The sequence below is a fragment of the Drosophila takahashii genome, chromosome 3R, assembly GCF_030179915.1.
Source record: "Drosophila takahashii strain IR98-3 E-12201 chromosome 3R, DtakHiC1v2, whole genome shotgun sequence".
Classification (NCBI taxonomy): domain Eukaryota; kingdom Metazoa; phylum Arthropoda; class Insecta; order Diptera; family Drosophilidae; genus Drosophila; species Drosophila takahashii.
In genome coordinates this window covers 10,396,776-10,415,537 of record NC_091681.1, presented here as the reverse complement: position 1 = coordinate 10,415,537, position 18,762 = coordinate 10,396,776, and the positions used below count along the sequence as shown (strand labels likewise).

The 18,762-nt window shown below is 43.2% G+C and overlaps 3 protein-coding genes across 7 annotated transcripts; 2 read left to right on the top strand and 1 right to left on the bottom strand.

Annotated features, from left to right (window-relative positions):
* The first annotated feature begins 1,192 nt into the window (after positions 1 to 1,192).
* Positions 1,193 to 3,954, top strand: CRAT (Carnitine O-Acetyl-Transferase). Of its 2 annotated transcripts, none has more exons than XM_044394721.2 (5): positions 1,193 to 1,221; positions 1,631 to 1,709; positions 1,766 to 2,832; positions 2,890 to 3,138; positions 3,199 to 3,954. In XM_044394721.2, exons 2-5 carry the CDS (start codon positions 1,671 to 1,673, stop codon positions 3,758 to 3,760), a joined length of 1,917 nt encoding a protein of 638 aa, XP_044250656.1. In that variant the 5' UTR covers positions 1,193 to 1,221; positions 1,631 to 1,670; the 3' UTR covers positions 3,761 to 3,954. The 2 variants fall into 2 exon arrangements, with proteins under 2 accessions (XP_044250656.1, XP_070072255.1); XM_070216154.1 differs by lacking the exon at positions 1,193 to 1,221 and adding an exon at positions 1,372 to 1,561.
* A 193-nt stretch (positions 3,955 to 4,147) lies between these two features.
* LOC108057700 (HEAT repeat-containing protein 3) lies at positions 4,148 to 6,428 on the bottom strand. The gene has a single exon (XM_017142092.3). It carries the CDS (start codon positions 6,368 to 6,370, stop codon positions 4,481 to 4,483), a length of 1,890 nt encoding a protein of 629 aa, XP_016997581.1. The 5' UTR covers positions 6,371 to 6,428; the 3' UTR covers positions 4,148 to 4,480.
* Positions 6,429 to 10,742: 4,314 nt separating this feature from the next.
* Positions 10,743 to 18,042, top strand: LOC108057661 (transcription elongation regulator 1). 4 transcript variants are annotated; one of them, XM_017142018.3, is made up of 8 exons: positions 10,766 to 11,138; positions 11,205 to 12,709; positions 12,870 to 13,203; positions 14,095 to 14,245; positions 16,075 to 16,476; positions 16,893 to 17,257; positions 17,324 to 17,653; positions 17,793 to 18,042. In XM_017142018.3, the coding sequence occupies exons 1-8, from the start codon at positions 10,939 to 10,941 to the stop codon at positions 17,917 to 17,919; spliced, it is 3,414 nt and encodes a 1,137-aa protein (XP_016997507.2). In that variant the 5' UTR covers positions 10,766 to 10,938; the 3' UTR covers positions 17,920 to 18,042. The 4 variants fall into 4 exon arrangements, with proteins under 4 accessions (XP_016997510.2, XP_016997509.2, XP_016997508.2 ...); XM_017142021.3 differs by lacking the exons at positions 16,075 to 16,476; positions 16,893 to 17,257; positions 17,324 to 17,653; positions 17,793 to 18,042 and adding exons at positions 14,534 to 14,703; positions 14,822 to 16,064 and having other exon boundaries at positions 10,743 to 11,138; XM_017142020.3 differs by lacking the exons at positions 16,075 to 16,476; positions 16,893 to 17,257; positions 17,324 to 17,653; positions 17,793 to 18,042 and adding exons at positions 14,534 to 14,703; positions 14,761 to 16,064 and having other exon boundaries at positions 10,743 to 11,138.
* The last annotated feature ends 720 nt before the right edge of the window (positions 18,043 to 18,762 follow it).

Here is an 18,762-nt window from a genome sequence, read left to right as displayed (position 1 = left end):
TACTATTCATTTGTCTGGCATCCATACGAATGGGAATAAAATATACTTATTAACATCTTCGGTGATACAAACAACCAATGGAGAGTACACGCTTTTTTTTATACCCTTGCAGAGGGTATTATAATTTTGGTCAGAAGTTTGTAACGCAGTGAAGGAGACGTTTCCGACCCCATAAAGTATATATATTCTTGATCAGGATCAATAGGGGAGTCGATATAGCCATGTCCGTCTGTCCGTCTGTCCGTCTGTCCGTCTGTTTCAATACCGTTTGCGAGCTCAGTTTAAAAGCTAGCGCCTTGAAACTTTCACAGTCGTCCTAAAACATGTGTACGCAGATCAAGTTTGAAAGCCGACCCGATCGGACGTCTATATCCTATAGCTCCCATAGGAACAATCGGATATAGCTTTCACAAAATGAAGATATTTCGCTCAGTGTAAGAGCTTTTGACATGAATCTTATTCTTTTACGCATACCTTGATCAGGGTAAAAGCGCGTGCCGATCGGACGTCTATATCTTATAGCTCCCATAGGAACAATAGGGTGAAATCGGTCAAAATTTGACGTTTTTCAGGATATTTCGCTCAAAATATAAGCTATTCCCATGAAACTCTCCAAATCGTATTTTTTTGTGCGTACCTTGATCAGGGTAAAAGCGCGTGCCGATCGGACGTCTATATCATATAGGATATATGTTCCCATAGGAACAATAGGGTGAAAAATTTTAAATTTTTATTTTTTTCAATTTGGAATATTTTGTTGTTTATTAATTCATGTTGCTATTTTAGTCAAGTTTTCATTAGTCAAATCTGCAAGGGTATTAAAACTTCGGCTTGCCGACGTTAGCTTCCGTCCTCGTTTTCAAATAAGAAAGGTCTATTAATCTGTTCTCAACGGCTTAATCAAAGATTCTATGTAAAAAGAATACCCTAAATTTTTTCTTGCTTCCGTTCAAGCTGGAAAAACATCGATAGGCTTTAAAAATATAGTCGATATTTGCCAAGAAAATGTTTTGAAGTACCGATAGTATTGTTATTTTAAAATTAAATATTTTAAAAAGTTGTTAAATTTATGATTTAATGGTCCTTAAACACTAAATCGAGTCTGCAATCGATATTTAATTCAAATTAGGGTTACTTAGGGTTTCACTTGTTGCTATATGAAATCAGCTGTTTTTTGTTTTGATTCGTATATGCAAGATAATAGCTCAAGAAAAAACAATAGTTAAGTGAACTAGAGCTAGCTAATTCCACTATATAGGGTCTAAATCGCTCTGATAATTGTAAATTGTATATTTAAATGCTTGTGTCCAGCATAAATGTGTCCAGCGAACAAACCGCTAGCTGGATATCGAAAAGCGCAGTGTGTGAGAGTGAAAGTAAACCGGTCGCTGATAGCATTCGAGTTGAGCTTCATACCCTTCTGCCTACGTGGATTCGCTCTCTTGATTGCCAGTTGATTGTCAACTGCCGTTTTGCTTGCACTCCTCCACAGGCAGCTAATCGTGGGCCACTTATTTATCGCTTCATATAGCGACTGTTAGATTATGTACAAAGATCAAAGGTTAATCTCGTGCTATAAGGGGAACCGGTGCTAGCGGTCCAAATATTGAGCTATTTCTCTGTTTTGCAGCACATCGCTTGAGAGAATCCTCGAAAAACCCCACGCCGAGATGAAGTTCGGAGGCAATGGAAAGCTTTTATGGAACTTGGTAACACCCTTAATGCTATACTCGTAAAACTGCCTACTAATTCAATTGCATTCCAGACCAAAAGCTCGCTTGCTCAGCAGTCTCAAAATGGGATCGCCAAAAGAGTGCTAACCGCCAGCAGCTACAGCACCGCAAAGAAGATTTCGACCTTGGAGCAGCCAAACCTCCTCAAGTACCATGTCCTGCCGCTCGAAGAAACGCTAAACCGCTTTATGACCACTGTGGAACCTTTGCTGACTCCCGAGGAACTGGAACGGCAAAAGGCGATCACCGCTGAGTTCTTGAAGAATCAAGGACGTGATTTGCAGCAGCTCCTGGAAGAAACCGGCAGCAAGGAGAAGAATTGGTTGGCCCACCGATGGCTAAAAGCTGCCTACCTGCAATATCGAGATCCAGTGACTGTCTTCGTGAGTCCCGGCATGACCTTCCCCCAACAAAACTTCAAGGACACGCGAGCTTTTGTGGACTATACATCCAGAGTTATCTTTGGATTGGGCGAGTTCAACGACATGGTGCATGCCAATAAAATTCCCATTGTTAAAATGGGCAAGAACGAGCTGGACAACAGCCAGTTTGGCAAAGTATTCGGCACATGTCGGATACCCAGAAGGGGTACGGACGAGATCGTCTATAATCCAGGATCCGACTATGTGGTGGTGATCTACAAGAATCACTTCTACCAACTGAAAATTTACAGCAAGGAGGAAAAGCTCATTGCTGCTCCATGCCTAGCTGCTCAACTGGAAGATATCATGTCGAAGGAAACAAAAGTGGGAGTTCCCTATGGTATTTTAACCACCGACTCGAGAGACAACTGGTCGGAGGCCTATGAATATCTGTCAGATTCACCTGGCAACAGGGAGGCCCTTAAGACCATTCAGAGTGCTCTGTTCACTGTGTCACTGGACGAGTCTACCCCCTTAAAGGAAGGCGAAGAGGTCAACGAACTGATTCTATCGCTGATCCATGGAAGTGGCAGCAAAACCAACAGTGGCAACCGCTGGATGGACAAGACGATTCAGCTGGTGGTCAACCCCAACGGAAACGTTGGATTCACCTATGAGCACTCGCCAGCTGAGGGCCAGCCCATCGCGATGATGATGGACTATGTGGTACAGAAGATGTAAGTTGTTAACCGCTTATATGGTAAAGAGTTAGGCTAAGCTGCATGTACTTTTAGGAAGGAAGATCCTAACTTCGGCGAACGCGGATCTGAGGACTTTACCCCTGCGCAGAAAATACTCATTTCATCGAGCAATAAAAACCTACAGCAATCATTGACCGTCGCTCAGGAAAACGTCGATAAACTTGCCGATGCGCTGCAGATGAAGGTTCTCAAGTTCGACGGTTTTGGAAAGGATTTCATCAAGAAACAGCGACTGGGGCCAGACAGCTTTATTCAGATAGCGCTGCAATTGGCCTTCTTCAAGTAACTAGCTCCTTAAAGGCTATAGCTCTTCAAAATAACCAAGTAACTTACTTTTTACAGAATGCATTGTGAACCACCTGCACAATACGAGTCGGCACACTTGCGCATATTCGATGGCGGTCGAACTGAAACCATACGGTCTTGTTCCAATGAATCCTTGGCCTTTTCTCGGGCTATGCAGGATCCGAAGGCCACAGACCAGGAGAGGGCCAAGAAACTTCGTGAGGCAGTTGTGTCTCATCAGACCTACGCTAAGCTAGCTCTTCAGGGCAAAGGAGTCGATCGTCACCTGCTTGGCCTAAAGCTGATGGCTCTGGAGAATAGCAAGCCTGTTCCAGAGTTCTTTAAATCGCCGGGCGTTGTGAAGTCAAGTCACTTCCGCATGTCCACCTCACAGGTGGCCACTAAATATGATGCTTTCATGGGATATGGGCCTGCAACAGACGATGGATATGCTTGCTGCTATAATCCCCGTGAAACTGACATCATTTTGGCCATATCTGCTTGGCGCCATTGTCCGATAACAGATCACTTGAAATTCGCTAAGGTCCTTGAGCAGTCCTTTTTCGAAATGAAGAATATTCTAGAGAAGAATCCTCCTGAGCCAAAGTCCAAATTGTAAAAAGTTTCAAATACATTTTTTTGATTGACCTAACTTTGAAATACCTGTTTTTTTTTACCATTTTCTTTATGGTCAGCCATAGGTCTCTTGTACTAACATTTCAAGAGGTATAGAGGTTTGATATTAAAATCAAGTATGCTATTCATTCACCTTGAAAAATAAAGTCAATAAATTTTATGCATAGCCAATAAAAAGTGTTTTTCATTTAGAAGAGTTTTCACCAATATTGTAGTTCTCATCTTTGAAGAACTTTTTTAAACTCATCTACTTTGAGTACTCAGACGGTCATAACCACAAATAAGCTCTTACCAAGGTAAGAAAGTTGTGAACGATTTCATTATGGTCGTACCTATTTTTATTAAATAATTTTTGGGGGGCTAACCAATGTTTCTTTTTTTCTTTATATGTACCATGCTAACAGCCTATGCAAATGTCGTAGTACAAGCAATTTTTTAGTCTACACTAAGCTTATCTTTTTTAATGTTAAAACAAAATACGTATTAAAATTTGACAGAAAATGTTTCCGTTATAAAAAAATATGTTTACATTTTCAGCCAAAAAAAGTTAATATTTGTTCTGCAGTTGTGACTTGAAAACCTTTTAAAATCCAAATTGATAAAGCGCCGAATTAAAAAAATTAAATATTTGCAATATATTTTTGTTTCAAAGGGTAGAATATGTTGCCCATAAGTAATAACATTCTCTTGTGGTCGGTTAATTTTATTGTTTGCAGTTCTTGTTTAGATAGGAAACGAAGCGCGCAAAGTTCGTCTTTACTGTGTAGATGGTGGCCCGTCGCTCCTTCAGCTCGCGGCGCTGTTGGCGCAGCTTTGACTTGAACAGCTCCTCCAATGATTGCACTCGATCGCACATCTGCAGCTCCGCGATGATCTGGGGCCAGTCGTCCACAGCGAAAATGTCCATCAGGGCATCCAGTCCCTCGGACAGGGCCCACAGATCCTCCTCCTGAGCACACCAATTCAACAGGAACAAAACTATAACCTTCACCAGTGGCTCCGAGAGCAGTGAACCCAAAGTGCCCAGCATTCGATTCCAGTTAACTCGGATATTTAAGTCCTCGCACTTTCTGGCTCCTTCGATTATCATGTTCAGGTCATTCTCGGTCATCTGACCGAAGAGATCCCTGCGCGACTTGAGCAGACTCAGCGAAGAGCGCATCAGCGCAGTGATCGCCTCCATTATGGCTAGATCTTCGGTTCCTTTAAAGGCCTGCTGGCCCAAGTTCATCCACATATTGTATATGTCGCTGTATCCGCCCAAATCTTCTGCGGCCAGCACGTTGCACAGGTTCTGCAGACAAATTAGATAGGACACCCGCATTTTGGCCACTTTCTCCTTGATACTCTCTTGCTGGGAAAGTAGCTTCTCCAAAACAGGATCCAAGGGCTGAGCTTTTTGCCACAGTTTCTCGACCACTTTGTTTTGTTTGATGGTCTCTAGGAAATTGGCAGGCAATCCACCCGCTCCACTGTCAGTTGCTTCGTCCTCCATCTCGTAATCGGCCACGCTCTCCGTTTCCGACTGATCGCTGGCGGAATCCCAGTTGCTCTGGTCATCACTGGAGCCCAAGTTGGTAATAATCTCCGCCACCAGACGCTGGGCATCTAGCAAGTGCTCCAGATTCTTAAGTGCTACATCAGCATCACATTGATTCGGTTTGGACTGGTTGGCGCTCTGGGACTCCGTCATCTCCTCCGTCTCCATGGAGATTTCCAACACGGGTGCCTCATCCTTTGCCTTGGCATTCTGGATCTCGTTCTTGCAACTCAGCAGCTGCGCCTGCGGATCAATGGAGAGTAGTTTATCCAGACCGTTAAGAATCTCCGGTGTGTGGGCAGCCGAGCAGGCGGGAACGTTGCACAGAATACCAGCAGCCAGGGCGTTGAGGTACAGCTGCGCATGACTTTCTGCGGGAACGGCGAGGAGCTCTGGTAGTATGCTACTGCTGGCCAGGACGTTCCACGAGCTGGAGTTGTTCTCGGACACCACCAGCACCAGTTGGGCCACTGAAATGGCAACCTCTAGGCCGAATTTTCGGTAGTCGAAGCCCAGCAGGAGGCTGGCAAGGAGGTTGGCCTGGTTGAAGGCTTCCGTGGCAGTGGGTGAGCTCTCGCACAAATTCCGAAGCAGATGGGTTGCCTGCAGGAAGGTGTCCGCATGCAGCTCGTTCTCAAAGCCGTTCCTGGTCAGATCATAGCCCCGGATCAGTGCCAGCAGGGCGGTCAGTATGTCGTTTTCCACAAGGAAGTCGCACACCTCCGTGCCAAAGACCGATAAGTTCCGGAAGGCACCGGCTGCCGCATTCCGAATGGCGCCCTCCTTGTCGCACAACAGAGGAGCCGCAATCCGGGCCAGATCGCTGCCGCAGATTTCGCGCACCTTCTCCTTGCGCAGCGCCAGCACCGCGAAGGAGTGCAGTCCGTTCAGTTTGTCCTCCACATCCGGTCGCTGCAGGTGCACGCAGATCGCCTCGATGGGCCCGCAGCCCTCCGCCTCACTTGAGGCATCCACGTCCAGGGCATGCTCAAGATCCGCTGAGGTGTCCACGCCCGAGGGCGTCCGAGTTTTCACTTTCCGGACTTTTCCCATTGCAAAAACAACACAGCACGTGTTTACTATAGGGCTGGAACCACTCTAATGTTGTTGGATACTATCGATGTTTTCAGATGATTGGCAACATCGATGTTTTCCCTGCAACTATCGATTCACGTTAGCTGTTCGTCGGCGCGTTCATCAGGATCACTTCATAAGTGATAACAGAGTTCTTTGGCACCCACTTGGGTTCGCGAATTTTTCAATAACGTGAAACTAATCTAATTCAGATTATAATTACAGATACATCAACCTTTTTTGGCGCAAGGTCCAAAGGCATTTGACGATTTGAAACTTTCCTAGGTAGTCCTGTATTAGACGATAGATTTTCAGAAAACCCAAACCCCTTCTTTTTGTCGGTATAATAAACTGTTGAATTGTTGAAATTCGACCAACTACTTCAAATAAATTACATTTTCAGAAAAAGTATCTATTTTATGTGTCCGGCCCGTTTTCTTTTCAGCAAGTTAAGTTTGAAGGACGCTTTAAAATAAGAATTTCCATACTTTTTCAAGGTTTTATCCGTTTTTTAAATTTAACATGCGGTCGAGGAATCGGCCCTTTATGTACATAATTCCAACTTTTTTATCTGTTGCGTAATCCGTTTATAAGCTGTTGAAACCTTTCCTCTAGGATGTTTTAAGAGCCTTCTGTGGTCTCTAAGCTACGGTTATGGATGGTGTATGAACCACCCATATTCTTTGAATCACCCACCCAATCACTTTATGGACAAGGAAAAAGCAAAGCACTTGTCATACCTTTGCACAGGATATTATAATTTCATCGAAAAGTTTGCAACGCAGTGAAGGAGACGCTTCGGACCACATAAAGTATATATTTTTGATCAGCATCAATAGCCGAGTCCAGCTAGCCATGTTCGTTCTATGCGCACTAGTGTAGGAATAATCAAAACAATAATAGAAAAAACATTGTAACTTTGTAGGAAGTAGTCGTTTTGATTTTTGACAATTTAAAAATAACATTTTTAAAAGGCATGCCTGCAAAGGTATATAAACTTTGGCCTTTCTTGTTTAAGAACTAATTTTAATTTGACGTTCTCTAACTTTTAAGGCATTTTTCCACTATGCGGTTTTTTCGGTATTTTTGTGTATTTTCGATTGGCAACGCGATAGGCGGACGTGAGGTGTTTCCATTGGCAAACGCGTCTGAAAACAGCTGTTCGGATATTGTCATTTGCGAGCTGAAGTAAACAATGGATTTAAATAATTTGTTATTGATAATTGTAATCGCAGAACAGCATTTGAACACCGTGGAAACATTGCTGCAATGATGAAAGCAACAACATCCCACGTTACGCTGCTTGAGCATTTATTACGGCAGAAAGCAAATGGATCTGCTGCAGAAGGCGTTGTGTGCCCTTTTCCAGCAGTCGCCTGTCAACGTGTGTCATTTGAATATGGAATGGCCATCTACGGTCTAACCAGGAGGTCGCCTTAATGGACGAATAGCGCACGCGAAGCAAACGTCAAGATCATGGAGACGGGAAAGCCCATGTGGCTGCGCTGCAACGACCAATATTTCGCTTCCGATCCTTTCTAGCCGAGCCATTCCATTGAATAAACGAACTGTTACTGCTCTTTATGCGCTTGGATCATCCTCGGAATTCTGAACTATTGCCAGATCATTTGGCATATATCATATATATATGATATATCAAATACCAATCTATACGAAATAAAGTTCATGTAAATATCAACAATAAATGGTTTTAATATTTCCCGCTTCTTATCAGCCTCTTATCAGTTTCGGGTCCAGAAAATGTTCATGCCTGGTTAATACTGCTTAAATATACCACAAATTTCACTTTCCAGCCCTGTAACGCGACAAATTTCCACCCTCCCCTCCTCACCCCTCGCCTACAAGTTTTGTATGGGATTTGGGCGCGTTAAGCGGTAAATGGATGCAAACGCGACGCGTCCATAATGAGCAGAGGGCATTAGTTGCGCCCAACAAGCTGTTGAATGAATTAACACCAAACAAAATAAAAAGTCAAATAAGAAGGTATATAAATATTTGGATCTTCTCACTTAAGCCTAGTACTCAGTACGACGAAAACTGCTAGCTAAGCATAGGAGTAAGCGAGAGGCAAATAGGTAGCTAAAGCCTTTAGCCGGGGACTTTTTTCACCGCGGTACTCAGTTGAGCTAAGGAAATGGTAAGGAAATACCAAAAAAATACTAGATTTAGCGGATGAATTCCGATGAACGCCTTTAGCCGCGGCCCAAAGAATAAAAAATTTGATCTTTGGCTGTGTTTGTGCAGAAGCGGTTTGCCAATAACAATGTATAAATGGAAGGAAAACCACAAAAACCAATGGAAAACTGCCTGTAGGAGTTGCTGCAATACATATCGCCATTCCAACTGGGAATTTAAAGCTTGCAACCCAGGTCGGCTCAACGTTTTGTAATATTTTAAAATTGGCGCCAGTTGATTTGTTTGCTGAGAGTAAGACCATGCTACATGCATTGCGGATGAACTCCGAAAACTTCGGTCACACTAAATGATTAATATTTTTCGACTAGTGAAACTCTTAGCCGAACTGAGTACTAGGCTTTAATTAATAATTTTAGACAGTAAGCAATTCAATAGTTTAGGGGAATTTCTATATTAACAGCAAAATTAATGAAAAACAATTTTATTGAGTTGAAATAAGCACTACAAAATTTGTTGGTATTGCCGTCGCTGGATGGTAGATGTGCTCTGTGGAAACAGGAGAAAATCTGTGGAAAATCCTTTTTCTTCACTTAAGCCTAGTACTCAATACGACGAAAACTGCTAGCTAAGCATAGGAGTAAGCGAGAGGCAAATAGGTAGCTAAAGCCCTTAGCCGGGGACTTTTTCCCACCTCGGTACTCAGTTGAGCTAAGGAAATAGTAAGAAAATACCACTAAAATACTAGATTTAGCGGATGAATTCTGATGAACGCCTTTAGCCGCGGCCCAAAGAATAAAAAATTTGATCTTTGGCTGTGTTTGTGCAGAAGCGGTGTGCCAATAACATATTATAAATAGAATGAAAGCCCCAAAAACCAATGGAAAACTGCCTGTAGGAGTTGCAGCAATACATATCCTCATTCCAACAGCAAATTTAAAGGTTGCGACCTAGGTCGGCTAATCATTTTATAATATTTCAAAATTGGCGCCAGTTGATTTGTTTGCAGAGAGTAAGACCATGCTACATGCATTGCGGATGAACTCCGAAAACTTCGGTCACACTAAATGATTAATATTTTTCGACTAGTGAAACTAGCCTAAGCCTAGTACTCAGTACGACGAAAACTGCTAGCTAAGCATAGGAGTAAGCGAGAGGCAAATAGGTAGCTAAAGCCTTTAGCTGGTACTTTTTTCCACCGCGGTACTCAGTTGAGCTAAGGAAATAGTAAGGAAATACCAAAAAAATACTAGATTTAGCGGATGAATTCCGATGAACTACTTTAGCCGCGGCCCAAAGAATAAAAAATTTGATCTTTGGCTGTGTTTGTGCAGAAGCGGTGTGAAAATAACAATTTAACAAGGAAAACCACAAAAACCAATGGAAAACTGCCTGTAGGAGTTGCTGCAATACATATCGCCATTCCAACAGCGAATTTAAAGCTTGCGACCCAGGTCGGCTCAACGTTATGTAATATTTTAAAATTGGCGCCAGTTGATTTGTTTGCTGAGAGTAAGACCATTCTACATGCATTGCGGATGAACTCCGAAAACTTCGGTCACCCTAAAATATTAATATTTTTCGACTAGTAAAACTCTTAGCCGAACTGAGTACTAGGCTTTAAAAAGAAGAATAGACCGTTAAGCCTAGTACTCAGTTCGGCTAAGAGTTTTACTAGTCGAAAAATATTAATATTTTAGGGTGACCGAAGTTTTCGGAGTTCATCCGCAATGCATGTAGAATGGTCTTACTCTCAGCAAGCAAATTACCTGGCGCCAATTTTGAAATATTACAAAATGATTAGCCGACCTAGGTCGCAAGCTTTAAATTTGCTGTTGGAATGAGGATATGTATTGCTACAACTCCTACAGGCAGTTTTCCATTGGTTTTTGGGGTTTTCATTCTATTTATAATATGTTATTGGCACACCGCTTCTGCACAAACACAGCCAAAGATCAAATTTTTTATTCTTTGGGCCGCGGCTAAAGGCGTTCATCAGAATTCATCCGCTAAATCTAGTATTTTAGTGGTATTTTCTTACTATTTCTTAGCTCAACTGAGTACCGAGGTGGGAAAAAGTCCCCGGCTAAGGGCTTTAGCTACCTATTTACCTCTCGCTTACTCCTATGCTTAGCTAGCAGTTTTCGTCGTACTGAGTACTAGGCTTTACAAAATGCAGCGCATGGTACTGGTGAGAATAGCTAATAAGTGTAGGTGAATACCAATTTTCCCGTCTGGCATTGCCATTTGTGTGCTGCCACCTTTCGCGTTTTATTCGATAGCGCACATATCGAGTGCACTCGGGAGTATTTACATCTCTAGCGGCAGAAACAGAAAACTTTTTCTGAAAATTTCTAAATGCAAAGTGAGAGGTGCAGTGAGATCTGTTTACAATGGAAGCGAGTTTAGAGGAGAGCATGGACAGCGACCACGCCAGTTCGCCGATCAGCAAGCCGGAGGCGAAGGAATCCCCGCCAGGAGTGGGGCTCAATGGAAATGGCAGTGGTAGTGGTGGTGGTAGCGGCAGTGCCAGTCAGGAGCCCCCGAATAATGGCGTTGCTATAGGCAAGGAAAAACCAAGCGAGGCCCAGTGGTGCGTAGTCAGGGAAAAGTCAGTGTATGAATGTGAATCAGAGATTTTACCTTGACCCAATTTCAGGACCAAGCCGTTTAATGCATTCAGCGGACGACCAATTGGGGAGCACACAGCCCAGCAGCAGGCGCTGCAGCAGCAGCAACAGCAGCCACCGCCGCAACAGCAGCAGTCGCAGCCTCAGCAGCTGCAACAACCTCCTCCGGGGGCACACGGAGTGACGGGACCTCCTGAAATCTGGGTAGAAACCAAGGCGGAGGACGGCCGCTCCTACTATTACCATGCGGTAACCAGGGAAACCACTTGGACCCGTCCCGAGGGACCCACGGTCAAAATAATGACCCAGGCCGAGGTGGAGGAGATGGCCAAGCGACCGGCCCAAGCAGGCAAGGCAGAGGCCAAGGCAACCGAGACGCCCGGCGAGGTACCGGCGGTGTCTACGCATCTTACCTCGCAACCACCTCCGCACCTGATGAGCCAGCCACCACCAAATGCGGCAGCTCCGCTGCTTTCCCAGCCGCCCCCAAATGTGCGCCAGCAACCGCCGCCCATGTTCCAGCCACCTGGTATGCAGCCGCCTCCCGGGTTTGGACAGCCGCCGTTTTGCATGCCGCCGCCGGCCTACGGGTTTCCTGGAGGTGCGCCTCCAGGTGCAGCACCTTGGGGCGTGGGCATTCCGCCATGGCAGCAACAACAGCAGCACTTGCATGGCGGGCAGGACAACAAGCCAGCCAAGTCGCTGATCATCAAGCCGGGCGTTATCGATCCGGCGGTTATTGCTCGGGCAGCAGAGTGGTCAGAGCATCGTGCTCCCGACGGCAGACCGTACTACTTTCATGCCGCTCGCGGGGAGAGTGTCTGGGAGAAGCCGCAGGCACTGAGGGACATGGAGGCCGCCAGAATGGCTGCCCACTCTGGCGTGGCGCCCGCTGTGGCTCCGACCGGACTACCTCCCCATCTGCTGCCCAATCCTATGATGCACATGCCACCGGGCTCAGCGCCACCGGGATTCGACCCGCATGCCGCTTTTGCGGCCGCTGCTGCAGCAATGAAAGCGAATTCGGAGAACACCAAGGCGGCGCAGGCTGCCGCTCTCGAAAAGGAGGCCAAGAAGGCGGCGGAGGAGAAGCGGAAGAAGGAGGAGGAGCAGAAGAAGGCGGCGGCCACAGCCAAGCAGACGGACAAGAGTCGACCGGTGACAAGTACACCCATCGCTGGAACGCCCTGGTGCGTCGTGTGGACAGGAGATGCACGCGTCTTCTTCTATAATCCCTCGACGAGGACTTCGGTTTGGGATCGCCCCGAGGATTTAATGAATCGCGAGGATGTTGACAAGGCGGTTAACGAACGTCCCGAGCAACTGAAGACCCCGCAGGAGAAGTCGGCTGATGCGGATCAGAAATCCAGCGAGGAGGCTGCACAGGAACAGGCTCAAGCCCAAGTTCAGGCCCAGCAGTTGGAACAGGTGCAACGCGTGGATGCAGATGATGACGATGACGACGAGGTCATCAAGATACGCACCGAGTCAGAGTCCAGTGTGGAGGAGGTACCCACCAAACGAGTGCGAATGAGTAAGTCTATTTTTTTGCTGTGGAATTTCAGTTATTTTATTTAACACTACAAATTGTTGAATATATTTTAAGAACATTGTTTTAGTTTATAATCTACTCTCAAGGTGATACAAACTGATTTTAATTACCTAATTTAAATTCATATCATTCCTTACATTAGTTTCTAAGTCAAAGCGGGCCGAGGATGCCGCCCTAGAAGCTGAGCAGCGAGCGGCTAAGGAGCGGGCCCTGGTGCCCTTGGAGATGCGCGTCACTCAATTCAAGGAGATGCTTAGAGAGAAGGACGTATCTGCTTTTAGCACCTGGGAAAAGGAGCTTCACAAGATCGTGTTCGATCCACGATATCTGCTGCTGACTTCGAAGGAACGCAAACAGGTATTTGAAAAATATGTCAAGGATCGGGCCGAGGAAGAGCGTAAGGAGAAGCGGAACAAGATGCGTCAGAAGCGAGAGGACTTCCGCAGCCTAATGGAAGAAGCCAGGCTGCACGGCAAGTAAGTATTGGGAGTTTTAAATGGATTAATGTTAACCAATGTTGGCCTCAGTGGTAGTTTTAGATAAATATTAGACATTCGTTAAAAAATATGTTAAAGCATAACTGGTCAACTGGAAAATTACGAGTTAGTATAGTTAGAATCAGGGACCGTAAATAATCATTATTTGAGATTTTTATTTTAAAAAGACTATTGTGATATTTTGTTTTAAACGTCAAAAATAACGTTCTTTTTACTCTTGTCCACAAAGTATATGCATTTCAACAAATCTGGAAAGCAAATTATCTGTTATTTGTTCATGTCTATAAAGTGCATAAAAACCAGTTAATGTGTTGATTAAAACTTGTAAAAACCTCAGTAGGCCTTCTAAAATAAAAATCTCAAATAATGATTATTTACGGTCCCTGGTTAGAATAGTTAAGTCTGAGAGAAACCAATATTTACGCAACCCTTAGAGCAGTTTTCTAATCCGTCTGATAAATTTAAAGGAAGCTTTAAAAAATGAAAAAACCCTACTTTAAATATAGCAAACGGACAAGAAAACGGCCCTTAATTTTATAAATTGATAGTAAAAGGTCTGAAAGTTTCTGAAATTTGTTCACAAAAAATATATTTTTTTGTTTGCTTTTATAATGTTTTTTAGAGACAAAACTTTTAGTGAAATAATTATAAACCACCAGGTACCATTTTGTACCATAAGAGTTTACTTCTTTCTTGTTTCAAAATGTTTAAATTGATTACAATCAAATATTTAACAATTTCGCTGGAGGTTTATTGATCAAATATAGGCTAAAACACCAAGATTTCTGAAGTTACGTTAAGCAAATTACCGAATGGTCTTACTTTTAAAAGTATTCGCATACCATTTGCTAACCCTAGATCATTTTGCAGATCCTCGTTCTCGGAGTTTAGCCAGAAGAACGCGAAGGAAGAACGGTACCGGGCCATCGAGAAGGTCCGCGAGCGCGAGAGTCTCTTCAACGAGTACATTGTGGAAGTGCGGCGTCGCGAAAAGGAGGACAAGCAGATGAAGAAAGAGCAGGTAGGCCTAGGGTATGCTCGAGCGCCAAACCCCATTACCTTACGTATCTCGATGTTTAAACATAAATGCATATATATGCACCTCTATATATATTTAACTTACCTGTATGCCAAACGTATTTACATAATGTGATTGATTTTCTGTTAACTTTTAAACCATAAACAACGTGTGAATCGAAACCGAATCAAACCAAACTGAAAATGAAACTGAAACTGAATCCGAACCCTGATCGATTGCATTACCCCTGAACGTGTTGGGTTCCCGGTGGTTTGCCACCCGATACCTTAGCCACTAGCTAGCAGGTTACAGCACAAATGCACCACCCAAAACACCAAAATACACAACAGCAACAGCATCAAGAACCACCTGTACAACCACCTCAAGAGCCAATTCCGCCCGCCGTCTGTCATCGCCGTCCACTGATCTACTTGACCACGCACATGCTTGCAATCTGTGTGGTGAGTTACTTGAAACATACAAAGCAAAAACATTAAAATTTGTTTTCCTGCAATAAGAGACAAATTTGGACAAACAAAAAAAAACAATTAATAAAAACAAAAACAAAAATATCGAAAGGTTTGCCAAACTGAAAATTACCTGATAATCGTTGGTGTGATTTCCACTTCCCGCCCTACGCCCCACGTCGCCCCTCTCGGATGTAAAATGCGATGTGATGAAGAGGATGATGCGATGTTGTGATTGGCATTGGGAGTTCATGAGTGATGATGTTTGAAGTTCGCGTTGGGCTCTCGGATGGATGCCAACGAGCAGGAGACGGGCAGAGAGAGAGATTGTTCCAGAGATCCAGAGCGACAGCAATTCGTGTGCAGGTGTCTGCGGCGCTGAGCAAACAGTATGAATAATACTTAATTTAATTAACCCACTATTTTCGTTTTGTTTACAAATAATGAACACACACAGCAGTTTGTCACCTGACAGAGGCAAGCCCAAGGAACCGAACTCAGACCCATACAACCTGTGCAGACCAAAGAACTCTTTGCTCTGGCAGGTTCAGGCAGCGGCCCGAAGTCGCTGAAAGGCTCTCTTACCATATACCATATATTTACTGTAGATGTATCGACTATTGTACTCTTCGGCCCAGCTGAAGACTCACCTCTTCGGCCTGCTAATCAAGAGAGAAGAGGCGGGGCTAGGTGGTCCGTTTGTTGCATTAAGCAGGCACATTCTTCAACTATTGCTTTATTCCGCACCCGCCTTATTTCAAACTGTGTTGTATATTTTTATAGAATCCCATCACCTTTAAACTTGCATATCGTAATTATTTTTTGTTATTGCAGTATAATTCTCTTACCTTCTAAATTTATCTTGAATCTTACTATGCAATTTCGCTAAATAAATAGTGGTGTACTATTATGTATGTAGATTAAATCACAAAAAAAGAGCTTAGACCAAAGATGATTTGTATTTAAAAAGCATTCTATTTTAAAGGAAGACCTAGCAACTGTTGCTTCAAAATAGAAGTAAAAAAACCATTAAATATTTAAACGCGATTCTGTGGTTCGATTTAAGTCTGTCCCTGCCAAATCTCTCTTAGAAAGCAGGACCTGAACTAATCGAAAGTTCTCTTTCAGTTACGTCTCTGATTGCTAATCAAAACCCCTCTTTTTCAGGCACAAAACCGTGTAACTATGTTCAATAGATTAAGAAACAGTAGGCCTAAGCTATAGTCTAGACCATTAAGTGATAGAATGTTAAGTGAAGGGCGCATCAATGCCAGATTCCTAATCCAATCTCTCTGTCGCATTTCTTTTTTCTTCCGCATGGCTGTCATGTCAATATTCCTTTCACATACACTTCACAAACTCTAGATCCGCAAGGACTTTTTGGAAATGCTGCGCGAACGTCACGACATCGAGCGCCACACCAGGTGGTACGACATCAAGAAGAAGTTTGAGTCGGACTCCCGCTACCGGATGGTGGATTCCGTTTACCGGGAGGAGTACTTCGAAGATTACCTGCACATCATGAAGGAGGAAAAGCGGAAGGAGCGGGAGCTGCGAGAACAGAGGGAACGGGAGCGACACCGCGAACGCAAATCGGATCGGAAGGATAGAGACAAGGACAAGGATAAGGATAAGGACAAGAATCGGAAGGATCGAGGACGCAGTCGTTCAAGAGACAAGGACCGCGAGCGCAAATCGTCCAAGGAAAAGGAAAAAGTGAAGGAGGAAAAGGGCAAGTCGGAGAAGAGCAAGAAACGAGATACTCCGGTAAGTTTATTTTATTTACCTCAATTGATGCCTAAGGATCGTATCGTTTGAATCGACCTTTTAAGACGTGAATTTAAATGATATTGAAAAAGGAACTTCAAATTTGAAAAAAGAACGTTTTTGTTAATAGTTAAATCGCAATTACTAGTTTACAAAAACCAACAAATTATTGGGAATTCAGGGTTTCAAAGATAAACAGTTGTCAAATGTTTTAATAAATTAAAAAACCAAGAATTTATTCACCTGAAATTAAGGCTTCTTTTAGTCTTTTAGCTTAAAGTCTTTTTTATCTGACTTAGGTGAGCCCTTTCGTGAACATATTTAAACCTAATAAGATCCATACGCATTTATTGAAGTGTAACACGGAGTAATCCATTTAATTTCATTTTTGGTTTATGGTTTTCTAATAATTTTAGGAGGAGGGCGAGCATCGCGAAGAATCCGATAAGGAAGAGCGTGCTGGCAGCGTCGATAGCGAGGTTGCTCGCCAACGGGAGACCGAGGCTGAGCAGAAGCAGAAAGAGCGTGAAAAAAAGCTGAGGGCAGAGCAGAGTATTCGGGAGCGGGAAAAGGAAGTGCAGCGAACCCTGGCCGGTCATCTGAGGGATCGGGACAAGGAGCGCGAGCATCACATGCGCGAAGAGTGCATTGGCCACTTCACGGCTCTTCTGACAGATCTGGTGCGGACGCCGGACTTTACATGGAAGGAAGTTAAGCGCCAGCTGAGGAAGGACCATCGCTGGGAACTGATCGAGACTCTCGATCGGGAAGATCGTGAGCGGTAAAAATAAACATATACTTATTCATAAAGCATGTTAATCTTATTATATTAACTTCTTGTCAACAGAAAGTTCAACGAGCACATTGACAATCTGATGAAGAAAAAGCGAGAGCGATTCCGCGAAATGCTGGACGAAATTGGTACTTTGCAGCTCACTAGCACTTGGAAGGAGATTAAGAAACTGATCAAAGAGGATCCGCGATATTTGAAATACAATTCGGACAAAGGAGAGCGCGAGTTTCGGGACTACATCAAGGATAAAACCATGACTGCAAAGACCTCGCTTCGGGAACTTTTGCAAGAGTGCAAATTTATTACCCACAAGAGCAGCGATCTCATCAAGGAAAATCCCAACCATCTCAAGGAGATCCAGGACATACTGAAGAACGACAAAAGGTAAGAAACGGTTATTTTATCGATTCATGTGCCAAATAAAAATGGTTGTATTCCTTTCCTATTTATGGCCATCTTATATTAGTAAAACAATTTTTTTAGAATGATCAGCTTTTATAACTTATTAATTATTTCCTGAAAGGTATCTGGTGCTCGACCACATGGAGGACGAGAGGAACACCATTGTCCTCGGCTTCTTAGAGGAACTAAACAAACGCGGCCCGCCGCCACCACCCACAGCTTCTGAGTCAACGCGCCGCAATAAGTAGTGGCATTATAACAAAAACTATTCAATTTAATCATAACAATTAAATTATTATACTAAGCCCGAAGTTCTTCAACTTCTAATATTTTAATTGAATAAAATACACAAATTAAAGCAATTTAAAAAAGTGACACAGTAAACCCCTTTCATTCATAAGTATTTATTGATCATTTATTCGTTATGTTAGAGTTCCGATTTGTATCTATATATTGATCATGTTTTACTTCTCGTTTTAATAATTATATAATCTTTATGCTTTTATTTACCCATTCATCGGTTCGCTTCATCGCTACCGTTATTGTTAAATACACATTCTTTCTCCACTGTAGCCGCGTTTACTAATATCTAAAAATAAATACAAATACAATCCGTAATTTTATTCGTTTTCAAAGCCAGACTTCTTTCCAATCATATGGAAAATGTTTGTGTATTAGGAACTAATATTGAAAATAATGTGTCCTCAGTGTTGCAAACAAATCTTTTTCCTCTCGTTTGTATAAAGTTGTTTCTGGTTTTGGTGTTTATATATGAGTCAAAATCTGCCAAGTGGGCCACCCCTGTTCCGAAGGTCCGATTTTCATCGAACTTTTTTACTTTTCCGGTTCACAACGAAAATATAAGAACTTCATTTGAACGGTTTTGCGAAATTTTGAGTTTTACCGGAGTTATAGGGGTCAAAACATGGCATTTTTGACACTTTTTCGAAAAAGTTGCTCTCAGTCATTTTTTCATAACTTCCGAACGGTTAGAGATATCTTAATGATGTTTTCACTAATCGCTCAAGAATTATTATGGCTTTCCATAAAAAAATGTAAAAAAAAATTAAAAATTTTTTTTCTTAAAAATA